Source organism: Trichophyton rubrum (assembly GCF_000151425.1).
Source record: "Trichophyton rubrum CBS 118892 genomic scaffold supercont2.2, whole genome shotgun sequence".
Taxonomy (NCBI): Eukaryota; Fungi; Ascomycota; class Eurotiomycetes; order Onygenales; family Arthrodermataceae; genus Trichophyton; species Trichophyton rubrum.
The window spans coordinates 474,708-491,743 of NW_003456427.1; the positions used below are offsets into that span (position 1 = coordinate 474,708).

The window sequence follows — 17,036 nt, forward strand, 5'->3', positions numbered from 1 at the left end:
CTCACGCAAAGGCTGCTGTATATGACAAGCCAGGCTCAGTCTCGACCAAAGTGGTGATGGTAGAGGTTCCTGAGCCTGGAACTGATGAAGTCCTTGTTAACCTGTGCGTGTGTTGTAACTACATCGAGAGTGACTGTGGATAAGCCTACTGACCTCCACGTCTAGGACTCATTCGGGAGTTTGTCACTCTGACTATTCTCTCATGACTAACAGCGTATGTGCTGGCAGGTTTCTCTGGTTGGCATGGGCTGATTGCATGTGGATAGTGGCCAGCTCTCCCTTTCCCACCCAAAGAAGGGCAAGTCGGAGGCCATGAAGGTGTTGGAAAGGTCGTCAAACTCGGTCCTGGCGCTGAAAAGTCTGGCCTCAAGATTGGTGATCGCGTTGGCATCAAATGGATTGCTTATGCCTGTGGCAAATGCCGTAGGTGCCCCTCTAATACCCCTTACATCAGTAACATGTGCAGAGGGCAAACAAACTGACTGAAACTAGTGTTCTGCGTTGATGGTATCGACGGATGCTGCATCAACAAAAAGATGTCCGGATTCTATAGCCCAGGTACATTTCAGCAGTACATTCTTGGATCAGCACATTATGTTACCCCTATTCCAGATGACTTGCCCTCCGAACAGGCTGCACCCATGTTATGTGCTGGCATAACAGTTTACGCTGCACTCAAACGCTCAAAGGCCCAACCGGGTCAATGGGTGATCATTTCCGGTGCTGGGGGTGGGCTAGGTCATCTAGCTACGCAACTCGCCAGTCGTGGTCTCGGCCACAGAGTCATTGGCATTGATCATCACAGCAAAGAGGATGTTGTGCGAGAGTCGGGCGCAGAGCATTTCATTGACATTACTCAGTTCTCACCAGATGGAAAGGGGACGGGAGAGATCGTCGAAAAGGTGAAGTCCCTGACAGGGGGTTTTGGTGCTCATGCAGTCATCGTGTGCACCGGATCCCATGCCGCATACGCACAAGCATTACTCATGCTGCGTTCAAACGGCACGTTGGTCTGTGTCGGAATCCCGGCACACAGCAAAGACCCAATCGCCTCTTGTTCTCCAGGACTCCTGGTTGCTCAGTCTCTTAATATAGTTGGCTCTATTGTAGGGAATAGAAAGGACGCAATTGAAGTTATGGATTTTGCGGCAAGGGGTATCATCAAGGCTCATGTACGTGTTGAGAAGATGGATAAGCTTACGGAAGTCTTCGAGCAGCTGGGTCGGGGCGAATTACAGGGAAGGGTCGTCCTGGACTTGTCTTGATGGTGTTCTGTCATGGACTCCACGAGCTTCTATGCAGGTAACGAGACGGTGTCTACAGATTGAGAATAGCTTCAATTGTAGGAGAGTTATAGGTTTATTTATATTGATATGGTAAATAAGCCTAAATTAACATATTATCCACCAGGGCTATTTTCGAATAGTAAGACAACAATAAGTTGAGAGAGGAGACGAAATTATAAGACATGGTCCAGCCACTGATTATGTAGATATGAAGGAGGAAACACACTCTAGAGCAAATAATCCCAGATAATTTGCTTCTTTCTTCACTTTGTTCTCTTTCGGCCACTACCAGACGCAGCAGTCGATGGGCGCTTTTGTCCACTAGTGCCAGGTATCAGAGCAGCACCCAGAGCAGTTTTTGTCGGAATGTCGCCAGCTATTATACTGTGGAGTTTTCGGAGGTAAGGCACCGGTGCCGCATTCACTTGCATGTCATTGAAAATATTATCGAGTTGAGGGGTGATTTGTTGCAGGATGTCCTCTGGTAACTGCTCCAGGCATGAGAGAACAAAGAAATCGTCGCCATTAACTGGGTTATAAATGAGCTGGAAGAATAAGTTTCGGTCCTCTGCTGTTTCAACTGATTCAGAAGGACGCTCCCATGTGCTTGTTTCGAAGGCATCAAAGTTGAATTGGCAGACTGCACGGAGAAGGTAGAGAAGGGTCTCGGCTGCTCCCTTGAAGCCATGCGGGCTGCGAGAAAACATATTCTGCTGGATTAGTCGGAGATGATCTCGCATCTCGTCAGCAACCACATCGACCTCCAGGGCCGTATGGTCTGAGTGTCTTGGTGTTCCTTTTTGTCGGTACCGATTGAAATCAGCAAGTAAAGAGCGGATCCGTCTTTGTACTTTGTCAAAGAATATGGCAGCACGGGCTCCAGAAGGCATTACCTTGCGAAGACTGGCATAGACATTTTCATCATGCACAGCAAGACGAAACATCGTGGCCTCGAAGTCGCCTTGGACGACGCATTGCTCGGGGGTACGAGGCTGTCTAATCGTTTCCACAAGTTCAGGGCGAAATTCATCGGGCATGGTGTCTGCGCTGAAGGCTGAAAGGAGGTCTCTGGCTTTCTCGGGGCGTGACATAGACGTCGAGCTGCATTGTGTATCAGGGGGAGTGCCTGGGGTAGGAATGTATGGCCATTCCACTTTCTGGCATATATTTTCCATGCGACCTCCAATGAGTTCTAGCATGGGGTCCAGTTTTTCACATTCTCCGTTTTGGGATAGCTTGAGAGCTCCAGAGGGTCTGCTAGTCAGAACTCGCCGATGAAGTTGATCAACAAGCCACTGAGAGAAGTAAGTTCCATTGTTAGCTACGGGAATAAGCCGGATATGACGAGGAGTATAAGCAGGGCAAACTAACGTAAATATGTCGACAAGCAATGTGGCTCCCTTGGAAGTCTAGGCATGAGCAAACCATCGGTCCTTCGCCAACATAGACGCGACCATAATCAACGACATGGAAGTCATATCCACCGCCATAAATTGGCCGGCACTTATCAACAGAGAACTCTCCACTTAGCCCATGCCGGGCTTTCGCCCTCGCACTATGAGATAACATCTGAAGGTCATAGACAATGGATGATGTTCCAGAAAAGGTCACAGGAGACGACGGGGAACATTCTTCTTCTTCTTCTTCTTCCTCCTCCTCCTCTCCTTCACTACTTAATGGCTCTTCCTCAGATTCGCTATCAGAGGAGTCTTCAGTAGCATAGGGAGGCTTTTGCCTTTGGTTTTGGGACCCTGCGCGAGTAGAGGACATGTCACTTCCGAGTGATAGGTTTCCGAGTAACTTAGTTGGAGCCGACATGTGAGGGGTGGTAGAGAGTCAAGGACGTCGGGTTATGAGGAGGGAGAGTACAAATATAGTTGACTCGATTATTTAGCCTAGAAAGAGTATTTAAAAGAGTTGCCCGCTGATAAGTAAAGTAAAAGAAACCGAAACTGAGTTCTCCCCTCCAGGCTGTTCTGGAGTAATCGCGTTCCTTTTGTACCTTGAATCCCACTGGGGAAATAGTCATTAAGACGGGATCTACAGAGGCCGCCGTAGGCCTGAGTGGTAGGGGGGCGTATGAAAACTCCGCAGCCTGAGCGAATGCGAAGCCAGAGATCACTTAGGCAAGGAATAACAAATCTAGAGCGCTATTCAGCGACCAAATCACAGTCAGTCTCTGAATATGACTAGCGGCGCTTACGCCTGGGAGTAACGCGAGAAGGCTATCCCGTGTTTCCATGTGTCGGAGTTTAAGAAGGGGAAGAATGGGCCATCCAAATGGGCGGGAGCTAGGGCCATCTTGATTGATGCCCCAGTGTACCAAACGGTGGGAATCCTGGAATAAGTGAGCACTGCATAACTAGTATGCTAGTCGAAACCGCATTATAGCCAGGTTTCTTCAGGGTCCCGCGCCAGGTAGCGATGGCCAGGGTGGTAAGAAAAGGTCCTGGATTGCGGCACAGCTTGCAGGTCTAAATGCAGGTCGTGCATATCGGACTATTTTAAAGCAAGCTCAAAGACAATTCTCATGGGGGATATACGATGCCTTACAGGGGCGAGGCAGTTAGTAACATTGAGTCGCCCTCCAGTGGTATAACGGTATAACCAAGCTGGGAGGCATCCGTATTGGAATAATATAGTAACTGGCAGATACAATTCTTGCTTGACATGTATCAGAAGATACTCTGATAATCTGGAGATGTTCTCGAACATTGCAACACTTCCAGGATGCTACATGTTGGCATGCTGATTGATATCAAAGGCACATTCGGCACTCATCCCCCCACTCCATGTACAGCCAAATGGTTTTTCGGGGTCTACCTCAAGGCAGCAATCATCCTGGCGTATAATTTTCTTGGTATAAGCGGCCTGGAGGGTCGTATCTGCGATAATATTACTATTTCTCAACGTCACTTGCAGGAGGCAGAGCATCTCGTCGTAAAAATCACCGGAGTGAAACGGCGTACATAATTGGAAAACAGCGGCTCGCCGCCTCGCCAACCAGGAGAAAAGGAAGAAGAAGCTGATAGAGAAAAAGACAATGGAAACGGGTCGATGAGCAGAGTATGGAATACGCCCTGTCCTTCTCCTCTGCAGTTGGAGTTGGAGTCGGTTACGGCGTAGGCTGCAAGGTCGTCGTCAAAAGTTGAAGTTTGAAGGAAAAGGAGCGGATGACTAAGCACAAACCTTCCTCGACGCCAAAGTTTAGAGCCGCAACATCAACATCAAACTCCAACGTCAATAGCGGACACGACGATATAGACGGCGTCTCGTCTGATAGTCTTGGGGGTTGTGATGCAGAGATACGCCGAATGATGCAAACCATGCCTTAGGATGCTCTGACACGGTGCTCTTTTGACTGCTGATTGGTGGTTGCCCATCACGATGAGGCTGTGTTGAATCGCTGTGCCGCACGCTATCCCATGCGGCCACTCTGGCTTCAACCCTTCATCACCCAGTAACGCCGTCTTTTCGAGCTCGAGTCACTCTGCGAGGCTGTTACTTTACAACCACATGGCTGTTCGTTCATTTAAGAAAGTTTTAAGTCACATGTTTGAACGGACACCGGCCGATCGTTTCGTGATCTTTGATACCCTTGCTGAGACATGCCAGATCTACAGGTCCGATAGGCTGACCTAGGAGTACCTCGACCGCTTGGGCTGCTCTAATTCATAATATTTGGGCAGTTGATACGGCTAGTCATACCGTAGCAAGCGGCCATCCCGACGGATCCGCGTCCTGCCCAGCTGAAGACGGCCTTGGATAAGCCCGTCTTTGTCTGATCTGGCTCTCCCCGGAACGACTGGGGACACATCTGTAACTGAGCAAGGGAGATTTTTAGATTTGCCACAGCAGCCTGAACGCCCAATGGCAGCTTCGATTTGCTATTTTGTCGACCTTCAACCGTCCGGCCAGTCTCTTATTAGCGCTTATACCTAGCATCTCTCGTGGGGCACAGGGAGAAGTGCATGCATGCTACCGAATCATGATTATCTCCCTCATGTTAACCATCCAACAACAGAACAAGTATTGTTCCTGAGATTGATGGAGTGGAATAACGATAGCGGCATCAACGTTTCACAAATACAGCATGGCCGCACGGAGGCACTGTCTCGGGGGTTTTCTCGCGCTAAATCCTTCGTGCATGCTTTCAAATGCGATTCTGTGGCACAACCCATGAACTGTTTGCTCAACATTAGTCATTTAATTGATTACTTAACCGCAGCCCAACGCTATCGATTTGAAGGCCGGTAATTCCTGATAATGGTACAGGCATGTAAATCGAACCAGGCATCATGCGTGATAGCTTGAGAGGAAAGGGGTTCGTATCATTCGACAACCCCAAAAATTCAAGTTAACTTAGAGACCTACTGTCTAATGACAAGCTTAGAGCATCAAGTTTAGTGCATTTTTATCTTTGGTTATATGGATGTGAGACTTGGGAGGATAAGAAAAGACCAAAACTCGGAAATTCGATATAACTAATCAAAACATACAAACCCAAAAAAGTTGGAACATCCAAAAGCAGTCATCACTATGGAGCTTATACGCACTAAGATTGCTAGTTGGCATGCTTATCATGGCTACCTTGCGTGTCATCCTCTTGTCGATTACGTTCCTGCTGTGCTTTCCGCTCTCGCTCAATAAGTTGATTGTAATCATAAGAAGACATGATAATTCCCCTGTGCCTTATTAAAGCTCCACGGCGAAGTGATGAGGCTTGTGGAGATTTCGAGCAGCGTGTATTGGCGAGACTGGCTCTTGGCCCCAAACCTCGAGACGGAGGTGGCATGGCAACCCTAGCTGCCGTAGAGCTGGGTGGTTCGCGGGTTTCCCCCTGTTGTTGACTGTTCTGACCTTCTCGAGTCTGTGTGGACGGCTGAGAGCTATGCTGAGGAACCTCTGGCTCGGGATAAGTTGACATAGATTGAAGAACAAGTTGTGCTGCCAGTTGGTAGTCATCATCAGAAGTTTGATTTCTCGGCTGGCGCTCACGAGCCTGGTTGTAGTCGAAGGGAGTGCGCCCCTGATAGACATTAATATTTGAATACGAGACTGACTCCTCCTGAGAACTACTCTTATAATCCTCATGTTCGTCTTCTTCTTGATCATCGGCTTCTGCATCTCTCCGTTGGTTATTACCACCGCTTCTCCTTTCTCTTGACCCGGGAGTGTTTCCATTGTCACCAGACGTTTCCTCCTCGCTAGGCTCTGGAGACCTCCATAGAGCCAATCCAGGCCCTTGGATTGGTTCTCCTGGAGACGAGGAGTTTTCTGGCTCAGACTCATTACTGGTCGCAAACCCGAAATAATCGGGCAAAGGCGGCGAGTTAGACCTCTCTCTCCCGCAGTCAGGACAAAGGCAGCTTCTACCAAATAGCCTCACAGCTGTATTGTTGGGAAGTGGCGCTTTGGTGTAGCGTATAAATAGCTCCTCTCCATGCTTTATAAACCTGTTGGCGTGTAGAATAAGGCGGTTTGGAATCTCAGTATCCCAATTCCAATCTACATTATGGTAAGGAGGGCAGGCATGGTTGAACACAGAAATCGCAGGAAAGACATAAAGGTTGGGGAAAGTTGGCATAATTAAATTGGACTCGCTTGGAGTAAACTTAGAGATCTCCCTGGTACGCTCGATAATCTCATCCTGAGTCTCAGGAATGTCCTCGCGCCTTTCCTCGCCCGGAGCGCGCCAGGGGATGACGGACATTAGCAGTTTTCGAAGGACAAGCTGAATTACCCAGGTATCAAATGAAAGGTCCCGGAAAATGTTCACACCTAGACATGAGAGAATGTCAAAAGGAACCTGGATATTCGCTGCAAACGAGAAAGGCAGATTTTTGCCTGTAGCAGGCCACAATAGGATTGGCATTAGCTCGTCAATCTCGTGGGCCAGCAAATGAGGCTTGTTATCGGTCTCACGCCTGAGAAGAGTGATGTCAAACACCTCTCTAAGCAACAAACTCAACAAAGTACCATGCTTCTCGTTTGAATGGGAAAGGGAGCCCAGCTCCCGCGGTACAGATTCAGAGTTCCAGTAGTTTGGTCGCATTGCATTGTGCAGCCAGTTCCAGTTCTTCCCGCAGGCCCGATTATGATATAAAGATTTTGCAATATCCAAGCACGAAAGTCCCTGTTTGTTGGCACGATCATCGCTTGTCTTTTGTCTCTTTGAGGGATTACCCTTTGTCGTCTCCTGTCCGTTGTCTGTTTCGGCACCTGGCCTTCGACGACTGCACGTGAATTCAGACGAGTTTGTAGAAGAATCTCTTGAGCTCGGGCTATCTGCGCTGCACCAATACAGAGGAGTGTAGATGGAATTGGAACAAGAGCAACTGGGGTCCTGTACAGCCTTATTCTCGGTAGGGGACGATGGCGGGGAGCCACCAGTGCTAAGCTGGCGCTTGCAATTCTCGCAGAAATGCTTTGAGGGTTTGTACAGTGGCTGAAGATGGCCCCTTACTGAAGGCTCATCTACGTATATGACTGTTCCCTTGCGTATGTCCTCATATGCATATACTGACAGACTCCCACCGTCCACATCCACCTGGATCTTGGCAGGACGATAGACCAGAGCCTGTGACTTTTTTATCATATCCGCATTCAACTTATCTGCAATCTGTTTAAGTGCGGTAGCAGCATCGTAGTTATCATACGGATACTGACGACATGTAATGAAGCCATAATGCCGCTCGAAAAAATATTCACGAGCATCGCGTCTTTTTTCTTTTCCTGCTTCTTGAATGAATTTAGCTAGTTTCCCTTGCCGCTTTGTCATGGCAATCTTGTCGCGGTCAGCCATGATAAGTCTCGTCCTTAGATATGGTTCGGTAGCAGAGTAATCTTCCCAGCATTGCATTGCCAACAGGCTAAGCACGATAATGTGATGGACTGCTTTGCGCACTAAGGGAATGAAGCTGTTTACTCCGTTCCCCCTCCGCAACAGAAGGACTTCCGGGGAAAACTGGCGCCCGTTGGATGGTGTTTGTAATATGTGGCGTTCGACGGCGTCCCATATATGAATATAGATACCAGGTTGAGTATGGCGGTTTAGCGGATTGACAAGTTTCTCACATAGGAGTTGTGCGCGGTATGCGTCCCCGATAGCTAGGTCAAAATGACCCATCTGGTAATATAAGTATGCGCGGCTGGTCCAGAACGCAGGGTTGTATGGGCTGAGATGTATTGCCCAGGTGTACATATCTAGTGCTGATAAACGACTTTGTGTAGTAATCTTGACTAGGAAATCATCGGATTTGCGCTTAAGGCCCCATTCTGGCAACGACTGGACAGGTAGGAAACTACCTTTATCTTCGGCTCTCCTCTCCTGGTGGCGGAGGGGGCTCAACTTTTGATGTTCGTCATCGTACAGTCTTTGCCTTAGGACAGCAACGAGACCGTTTGCATCGATTCCCCGTGAACGCAGTTCTGGTTGGAGCTTTGCTTTCGTCCAGTATTTAGTATCGATAAGAGGGTTATGTCCTTGCACCAGTACGCTAGGAGTGGTATTATCTAATGACTGCTCTTGACCCTCGGGTTCAGTGCCAAAAATGTCGCTATAAGTCCAGCCTTCAGTACGTTCAGCATCTCTTGGAGGATGGAAAATATAATTTTCTTGTCGAATGGGTAAGTCTGGAGAAGTCAGAATGCTCTCATATACATTCCGTACCAGACAACCGGCTGGGCCATTGGTTGCGGGGTGAGATGCTTTTAGGGTGCTGTTTGGTATCGACCACACTTTGTACGCCTTCGCTATATCTTCGTCGGCAGGAAACGGCCCCCATTCGACATCGTTAAACAGGTCTGGCTGACCCGGATAAGCTGGCGCGACATAGTCCAATCCAATAGGTACCGGACAATTTACCGGACATGGCATACTGGGGTCCTCTATGGTCTGTTGTTCGGACATTTTGAAGCTAGTAATAATACACGATGGATGATAGTGGGAATCTCAGAGAAGCTTGGGTTAGAAGGTAGGCCACCAGGATAGAGGAATCCAGGTTTATTGTATGTCCAGGGAGATCAAAGAACATTGTTGATATAACCCTGGACAAAGCAATACAGCACTATATAAAGGAAAAGGGTAGACAAGCAGGGCAACAAGGAGAAGCTATGTAACTTGATCTCATAGTTGAGAGGCCATGCTGAATTCAGCGACTCCTTGATCCTTTCCGCCGGTGGTTGTCGACTACAGCAGTCTCGGCGGCAACAAAGGGTCGTTCTCCAAGCAATAGTCCGCCGGATAATGCCATATTGTACGCATGAAAGACTATGTCTTGCTTGAAATGAAGTTAACGCTACCAGGTATATGGGCCATTCATGCACCCACCATAGCCAGGGGTATAATAACTATGGAGTTCAACAAGTAGGTTTAAAGAGCCAAAATTCCATCTGTAAACAAGAAACAGTTACTACTACATTGTAGTAACATATCAAACAAAGATAGATCCTTGTAACAGGCTTCTTCATAATATGGCTGAACCTTTGAAGGCCACAAAGGGTCATCTTTCTGGACGATTGAGTACCATTCACCCAGCCAGTTAACTAGTAAAGTACTCCATTTATATGGTCAAAGAGAGCAGCATCTCCCCCTCTACCTTAGCGAAGCGCGAGATACCGTGGAATCGCAGAGCTGCTGCCTGGTTTCACTCCTCGTCCAACTGGAGTCTCGACCTGGGCTGTGGTCCTCCAGAAGACCGACGAACCGTGTCCTCGCCCTCCATCTCGCTGAAATGAGGCTCGTAAATGGTGCAACGATGACTCGCAGAGCAAAGCCCGAGGTTGTCTAACAGTATCCCGATATCTGTTGGCCCGCTCGTCTCGAAATCATGGCTGAGTCGCCGCGTTTTATTCTTTTTATATATCCCGTAGACGCGGCTGGCGGGCGGTGAGCGTCTTACTCAGCGCCGGCGCATACGAGGTGGCCCAAAAGGGAAAACGAGAGCTCTGCCGCCTCAATGACACCTCGACGACCGCAGACGCCGCTTCAGATAGCAAAGGAGCAGCGACGGCAACGACGAGCTGCTCGCCAGGCGATTTACACGGAGTCGTAGCGCGCCGGGCCGACTAGTTTATCAGTGAAGTCTCACGGTGTGACCGCGCCTGATCCGGTGATGAGACTGTGCTGCGCTTCGCATTCGTTTGCGCCTGACCAGAACTACTCCATCTAACTACGTCAACAACATCGCAGAAGACGGCGGCGGCGACGGTGACCATACAATTTTATCATTTTTCAGGAGAGATATCCGGGCCTTCTTCACGGCTTCAGGCGACCGTTCTCCTGGTTCTCGGTACCGCGACGGGAGGTTTAACTAAATGAACCCTGGATTATACCGGGTGAACCCCAGGCCCTAATCCAACTATTGATGGACAAATACTGTTAACGACAGTAAGTAAACAGATTTTTTTTTTCTCTCTCCCTGCAAACTCAAGCTGTATCTAGTTACAATATACTCCGTACGGTGCTAAGCTATTTTGTTTATGCAGAGCAGTGATGTACGGCTCTCAGAACTATCAGCAGCCTCCATGGCAGCAGCAGCCGCCTCTTCCTCCTCCTCCGCCTCTCCCACCAGCTGGCGACCACTCAAACAAATGGCATGGAGGTGACCAGTCACAGCATGTGCAGCCTCAATCAACGTACAACCCCAACACCTATGGTCCTATGCCGGGAACTCCTTCGATGGACCAGGCCCAGCAAGATACGTCGCGGTGGGGGGTTCGATATAACCAGCAGTTCGGCCACCAGCATCAGCCAAGTGTCCATGACCAGCACAACACCCCACCGCCGTTGCCAGTAAGCAGGATCACTGATACATTCACATACAGAGTCAAGAAGCTATGCTAATACTGCATTTAGCCACGTCCATCCAGCGCATTTGAGTTCTCCCAAGCACAGGCTCAGAACGCTCCCCAGCAGCCCCAGCAGCCCCAGCAGCAACAGCAGCAATGGCAACAGCCTGTCCAAACCAGTCAGCCATATTATGCCCCCAACCATGGGGTAACGGCCCCTGAATATCCGCCGGTGGCACCTCCACCACAGTCATGGCAGCAGCAGCCACCGCCTGCAGATCACAGCAGCTACGTTGCCAACCAAAATGCTCCACCACAACCACCACCGTTACCATTAGCATATCAAGCAGAGATTCAGCGTCCTACCTCTGAATGGCCAACTGCACCAGTCTATTCACAGCACCCCCCAACCCACAGATACGATCCAGTCTCGCAGCAGCAGGAGCAGCAGCAGCAGCAGCTACCACATCAAGCACCATACCAGCATGATCAACATCAATACCAGCAGCAGCAACCGCAGCAGGCACCATATCAACATGGTCAGCAACAGCAACAGCAACAACAACAACAACAACAACAATATCAATACCCACCCCCAGAACCCCAGCAGCAACCAGTTGTGTCTCCTCCGGCACCTTCCGTAGCCCAAAATGCCGATAATCCAGGAAACGGCGGCTATTTCCAGCCTCCACCAGGAGAGACTCGAAACCATCTTCATAGCCCTCCTCCCGACGGGAATCTGCAGCAGCCACTTCCTCCCACATCACAGCCACCGGAAGCTCAGACTCCTGCAGCCTCGCTTGCTCCTGCTCTTTCTCCGCTTGCTACGCAGGCAACGGTTGCTACCAGCACCCCACCCCCTGCCACTACTGCAGCAGCTTCTACTGCGACACCCACAGCAAGCACTGGCGCATCAGTTCTCGGATTTGGCGGTCCTTCTGATTGGGAGCATTTTAACTCTACGGGAGAAGAGGTAGATGATACGGCTCAATTTGGCGATAGAACCAAATCCCCAATGAACAAGGCAAATACATTCGAGCTGCCATCAGGTCCGTCTCCCCAAGTTCCAGTGACTAGCTCTCAGGCAATTTCACAGCAACCAGCCAGCGTGACTTCGGGACAAGTATCGCCGGAGCAACCGTCACGATCAGGCTCACATGTAATTTCTCCAGTTGACGCATCGAGCCAACCAACCAAAAATCAAAGTGGAAGTATATCTAGTCGTCTCGATAGCGTCAGCTCCATCGAGTCAAACACACCCGTTGATTCTAAAGCCATTGATGGCGTCATTGAAGCATGGTCACAGCCAGTCATATCCAGTAGCCAGCATTCTAGCTACTCGGATTCAAAGCCTCACCAACGTTCAAACACGGTCTCAACATTCGATTACCCCCGAGTGACAACCCCAGTATCGCACATCCATGCCTCCCCTCAGCAAAGCCCTATGCGCACGGCCTCGAGGGCTGATGTTCGACCAATACAGTCAATCGTAACAATTTCTGACCCCTATGAAGATCTTGATCCATGGTACAAATCGTCTCTGACGCGGTATGTCACCATGCTTCGTAAGGAAATGGAAATAGAATCGGAAGAGGAAAAGTATAAGCTTTTCTCAGCCTTTATGCATAAGGAGTCAAAACTACGTGCAATCATGTACAACGTGGAAAATTTCCTGGATCAACAGCCTTCAGTGAAGCCCGAGCCAGCACCTGCGCCTAACCCAGTTGCCGCGTCAAGCTCTACGGCGAAAGACACACGAGCACCAGCACCATCGCAGGAGGTACCCGCGAAGATATCTACTCCAGACCCTTCAACCCCTGGTGAACAGGATGATGTAATCTCTTATAGTCCTGGCGGGCTACCACGACTCGCTTCTGCGCTCACTAACCAGAAGAGAAATAGTTCTGGCTCAGATGGGCTACATCGGTCTGCCTCTAACCCGACTCGACCGCAGCCAACAGCAGGAGCTGCCAGCAATCAAATATCAAACCCAAATTTGGGCATATCGGCTCACTCAGACCCATCTCGATCGGTGTCTGTTCCCCCAGAATCTGCTGTTAGGCCAAGTACGAACACACCTCCATTCACGATTGAGCCACCCCATGCAGTCTACACGCCTTTCCGCTATAACGAAAACTCGCAGAAAATGTCTTCATCCGCAGCCGCGAGTCGTCCAGCTTACCAGGGATACTCAGCCTTGCGCCTAGCTTCAGTGGAAAGTGGCCGTGTGATGGCTCAGCCATCCTTACAGACCCCACCAGCATTCCCTTCAGAACGTTCAGCTTCACGGGCTGAGCATGACGAAACATTTTTAGGCCTGATTAGAGAGAAGAGTGTGGCTTACCGCAGCCACCGGCCCGGAACTAGCTTGTCAAACAGACCAGCTTTACCTAAGAAAGGTTCACCAACCCTAACCTTCGAGGAACTACAAGCTTTGGTTTCTGGCCCGCCGCCTCGCCTAGAAAGCAGCTCGCGTGTCGCTATTATTGGCGATGAAATCGAGCATTTTCCCCAGGACTTCACCTTTATTGAGAAAACTCACGAAGCCTGGGATAATAGCGCTACCGGGCGCCAGGCACAAGTCAACGCTCAGCGTCAAGCTCGCCTGGAAGAGTCAGAAAGCCACATTGACTCGCTCTTTAATGATAAGGAGATTGGATACTCTGACATCAACGTGCTAGAGGATGAGTTCAAGCAGACCGAGGCGCAAATACAGCTTAATGAGGAGCGAAAAGAGTTTGACAAGTATGTGGAGATCGTGTTTAGCCGTGTTGACGAGAGACTCGCATCGGAGATCAAGCGCCTGCAACATCTCTACAATGAGACGTGTGAGCTTTTGCAGCCCGGGGGAGGAAAGCCTTCTGCTTTAGGAAAATTCGAGCTCTCACATGCTATGCGTAACGCGGTGGATATTTTCCAAAAGCTCGAGCTAAGGCACGCTAAGCGTGTAGCTGCGGTTCTTGAGCGAGAACGACGGAGGAAGAAGGCAGAGCGACGCTACTACGTTTTCCTTGGTGAAACTGCAGCACTGAAGCAAATGGAGAAGGAATTCACTGCACTGGAGCAGAAGACGCTCCTAGACGCTGCCAAAGCCCGAGACGAACGAACAAATAAGCTGATGGATATATTTGACGACACAAGCATGCGTGGGATTGGTGAGAACCAGCGACTGCTGGACGACATCTCAGCCAAAATTAACAAATTCGATACGGACCTTATCCGCTCGACCCCCAGTATTGTCCCCACTGGCGGCGTCAAAACATTGCAAAACACACTGGCTTTTGTGAAATTCCTCGGTGCCAATTCGGAGTCCGTGCTCGAAAGCTTTGGCGTCGCGGATAGATTGCTGAATAATGCCGACTACGACGTCTCCGTGGCCGAAGCCAAGGTTGCAGACTCTAGTGCCGACATATTCCGCCGCCTTGAAGAGGAGAAAAAGAAAGAGGATAAGAAGATTGAAGATGATTTGCAGTCGAGAATGTCTAGCATCCGAACTAGCCATCGTGCTATCATCATGAATATCGAGGAGGTTCTTGAGTGTGTCGAGCAAGCTGTTGCTTCTAGTGAGGGTGCTGGCAGTGGGGCATCCTTGACACCCCCTTCGGGCCCCAGTTCTCGGCCGCAAACAACGTCTTCTCCCGGTGGTATAGGTTCATCTAATACCCCTCCTGCTTTGGGAGTTGGCGTACCAACACCACCCGCAGCGAATACATTGACAGCAGAGGAGCAGCAACAAGAAAGATTGAAAAAGGCATTAGAAGATGCAAAGAGGAGGAATGCAGAGAAAGGTCATGTTTGAAAGAGGACGACTGAGAGCAGGCAGGAGCACAAACTCTCAATGATACCCAACTTTATGTCCACCGTTACAAATATTTCTCCGTATATTTTAAACCCCTGTATTCGTTTTGATATTCATTGTATACACATTTTTCGGTCTTTATTACTTTTTTCTGGGTGTTCATTTTAGCGTGATGAATCCCTCATCTCCTAGTTCTTCTTTCTTGGACCATGTTCAAATCCCTCTTTGTTCTCTTCATTGATAATTTGGGAGGAAGTTTACTCCCCTTGTTTCCTCGAAATCTTTCCCCACAAACATATTATATTTGTGGCCATAACATAACCATCAATGCAATAATCATTGCTATTAATATTGGTATTATTAATGGAAAGAGTGAGTTAGCTTCTCTGGCCTCGGGTGCGTGCATATATTTATATTTTGTTTTCAAAAGGCCAAAGCACCGCCCCGTTGGTGTAACTTTTCTATTGAAAGCTTGCCAGACGCATCCCTTTTTTTTTTTTTTTTTTTTTTTAAATAGTTGGAGTCAGTGGCAAATAGAAACCCCTCTTCATGCAATTTCATGCAATAGTTGGAAGTTCGAATCTCGAACGCATCTGGCACAACGTCATTGCATCAATAACGCTCCAGTATGGACCAGCAGCCAGGTGAGGCGGCACCACCCCCTGTCGTCATGATATCAATCTCCACTTGTCCGCCCGCTACAACATCTTCAGGTCGAGTCAAGGAAGGGAGAAGCGGGAGAAAAAAGCAAAATGATTCGACAATGATATTCATCTGATATCATCTCTCTGTAGTAAGTACGGAGGGATGGGTAAGCTCAACCACGCCATGCCCAGCTTGTTTGCGGACAAGGGGGAGAGAGGGGAGCCCAACAAAGCCACGCAGGAGGGCGAGCGTACCAATCACAGCCCATGCACGGGTCTCACTACCCCAGACTGGACAAGTTTCGCCAGAAGGGCAGTCCAGGTTCTGCAGGCGGGCGTCAGGGACACTTCGGGTAGAATGTGGCCGCATTGGCACAGCAAACTAAGTCTTGTCTGAATACATCTTCGGTTAAGCCGGTGGGCAACTCTGATACTCCTTGCGCTCGTGTCTAGCAATCCAACCATGTCTATCTCTGCCACCGCACAGCCGATGAAAGAGCGCCTTGGCAAGCTATAGCCAGGATAAAACGCCCTGTCTGCAATATGTATTAGCTTCGAGCTGGGAAGGACAGCGGTCTTCTAGAAACCAGGCTCTTTCTCCAACCGCTGGCCTGCATAAAAGCATGAAACTTGGCACACTGCATTCCGTGGCGACTTTTCCGGCCTAAGTCATGTCTCGAGCGTGATCGGCCGTGCCTGGATGCAGATGCAAGCCGTCTCCACGCTTGCATGAGTCGTCGTGGCGGATATCAAGCACAAGACGACCCGACAAGGCTCGGTATGATTGATCGCTTTCGACTTTTCTTTAGCTTCCCCCTTTGAGGCAGACTATTATATACACTGACTTACCGCCGTATTTACATTACGGAACAGCGTCCCGACAGGGGTCTCTCCACACTGTGGGGCGCAGTGAGTAACACAGACCAATCAGCGCCCGCAGTGGGCGCTCTGGCCGCGCAGCTGAGCCGCAGCTCGGCCACGAGCCGCGTATTCTCGTATTGCATAGCGGTGCTGACCATACCGTACAGTCACGCCCCCCGTTTACCAGTACGCTTACCGGCAGCACCAAAAATACCAGAAATACCGACAAATACGCAAAGAAAAAAGTCAGCCTCGACGACCAACGAAAAACCTCGACTCGCTTTCAACCTCCAGCCGCCAACCTCGACGTCCCATCTCCGCCAGACGCTCCCTTCACGCGTGATCCACCAGCCATAACTGCGCCTTGGCCATGCCGACTCTACGACTCCTCCAAGCAAGGCGCCGTTGAGCCGCGTTCCTCCAGTTGAGCGACCTTGATAGATATACGGAGTATATACTGCCTGTCACCTCGAACCAGGGGGCTCGTGGAGGCGTCTTAATCAGCGTGGCGTTGGTATCCGGCTCTCCGCCTCACGACGATTCCTTCTGCCTTGCCATCGACAAAGAGGGAGTTATTGCCAGTTGATACGGTGTCTCATTTGCCGCTCGTCATTGCCATCCTGCACCTATTTCGTAGGGAGGGCTGCCGACTCT

At 49.7% G+C, this 17,036-nt stretch overlaps 4 protein-coding genes across 4 annotated transcripts; 2 read left to right on the forward strand and 2 right to left on the reverse strand.

Annotated features, from left to right (window-relative positions):
• Positions 1 to 536: 536 nt before the first annotated feature.
• Positions 537 to 1,265, forward strand: TERG_01733 (uncharacterized protein; the record flags this gene model as incomplete). The annotated part of the gene is made up of 1 exon (XM_003236962.2): positions 537 to 1,265. The coding sequence occupies one exon, from the start codon at positions 537 to 539 to the stop codon at positions 1,263 to 1,265; it is 729 nt and encodes a 242-aa protein (XP_003237010.2).
• A 284-nt stretch (positions 1,266 to 1,549) lies between these two features.
• On the reverse strand, positions 1,550 to 3,690 carry TERG_01734 (uncharacterized protein; the record flags this gene model as incomplete). Its single annotated transcript, XM_003236963.2, has 2 exons — positions 2,658 to 3,690; positions 1,550 to 2,581 (listed from the first exon to the last, which is right to left on the reverse strand). Exons 1-2 carry the CDS (start codon positions 3,102 to 3,104, stop codon positions 1,550 to 1,552), a joined length of 1,479 nt encoding a protein of 492 aa, XP_003237011.1. The 5' UTR covers positions 3,105 to 3,690.
• A 722-nt stretch (positions 3,691 to 4,412) lies between these two features.
• TERG_01735 (uncharacterized protein) lies at positions 4,413 to 10,044 on the reverse strand. The gene has a single exon (XM_003236964.2). It carries the CDS (start codon positions 9,196 to 9,198, stop codon positions 5,851 to 5,853), a length of 3,348 nt encoding a protein of 1,115 aa, XP_003237012.1. The 5' UTR covers positions 9,199 to 10,044; the 3' UTR covers positions 4,413 to 5,850.
• A 738-nt stretch (positions 10,045 to 10,782) lies between these two features.
• TERG_01736 (uncharacterized protein) lies at positions 10,783 to 15,299 on the forward strand (the record flags this gene model as incomplete). The annotated part of the gene is made up of 2 exons (XM_003236965.2): positions 10,783 to 11,082; positions 11,146 to 15,299. 2 exons carry the CDS (start codon positions 10,783 to 10,785, stop codon positions 14,875 to 14,877), a joined length of 4,032 nt encoding a protein of 1,343 aa, XP_003237013.1. The 3' UTR covers positions 14,878 to 15,299.
• Between the last annotated feature and the right edge of the window lie 1,737 nt (positions 15,300 to 17,036).

Excerpts from the sequence above, each read along its gene's own strand:
- TERG_01735 (XM_003236964.2), bottom strand. The coding sequence starts at position 9,198 with ATGTCCGAACAACAGACCATAGAGGACCCCAGTATGCCATGTCCGGTA.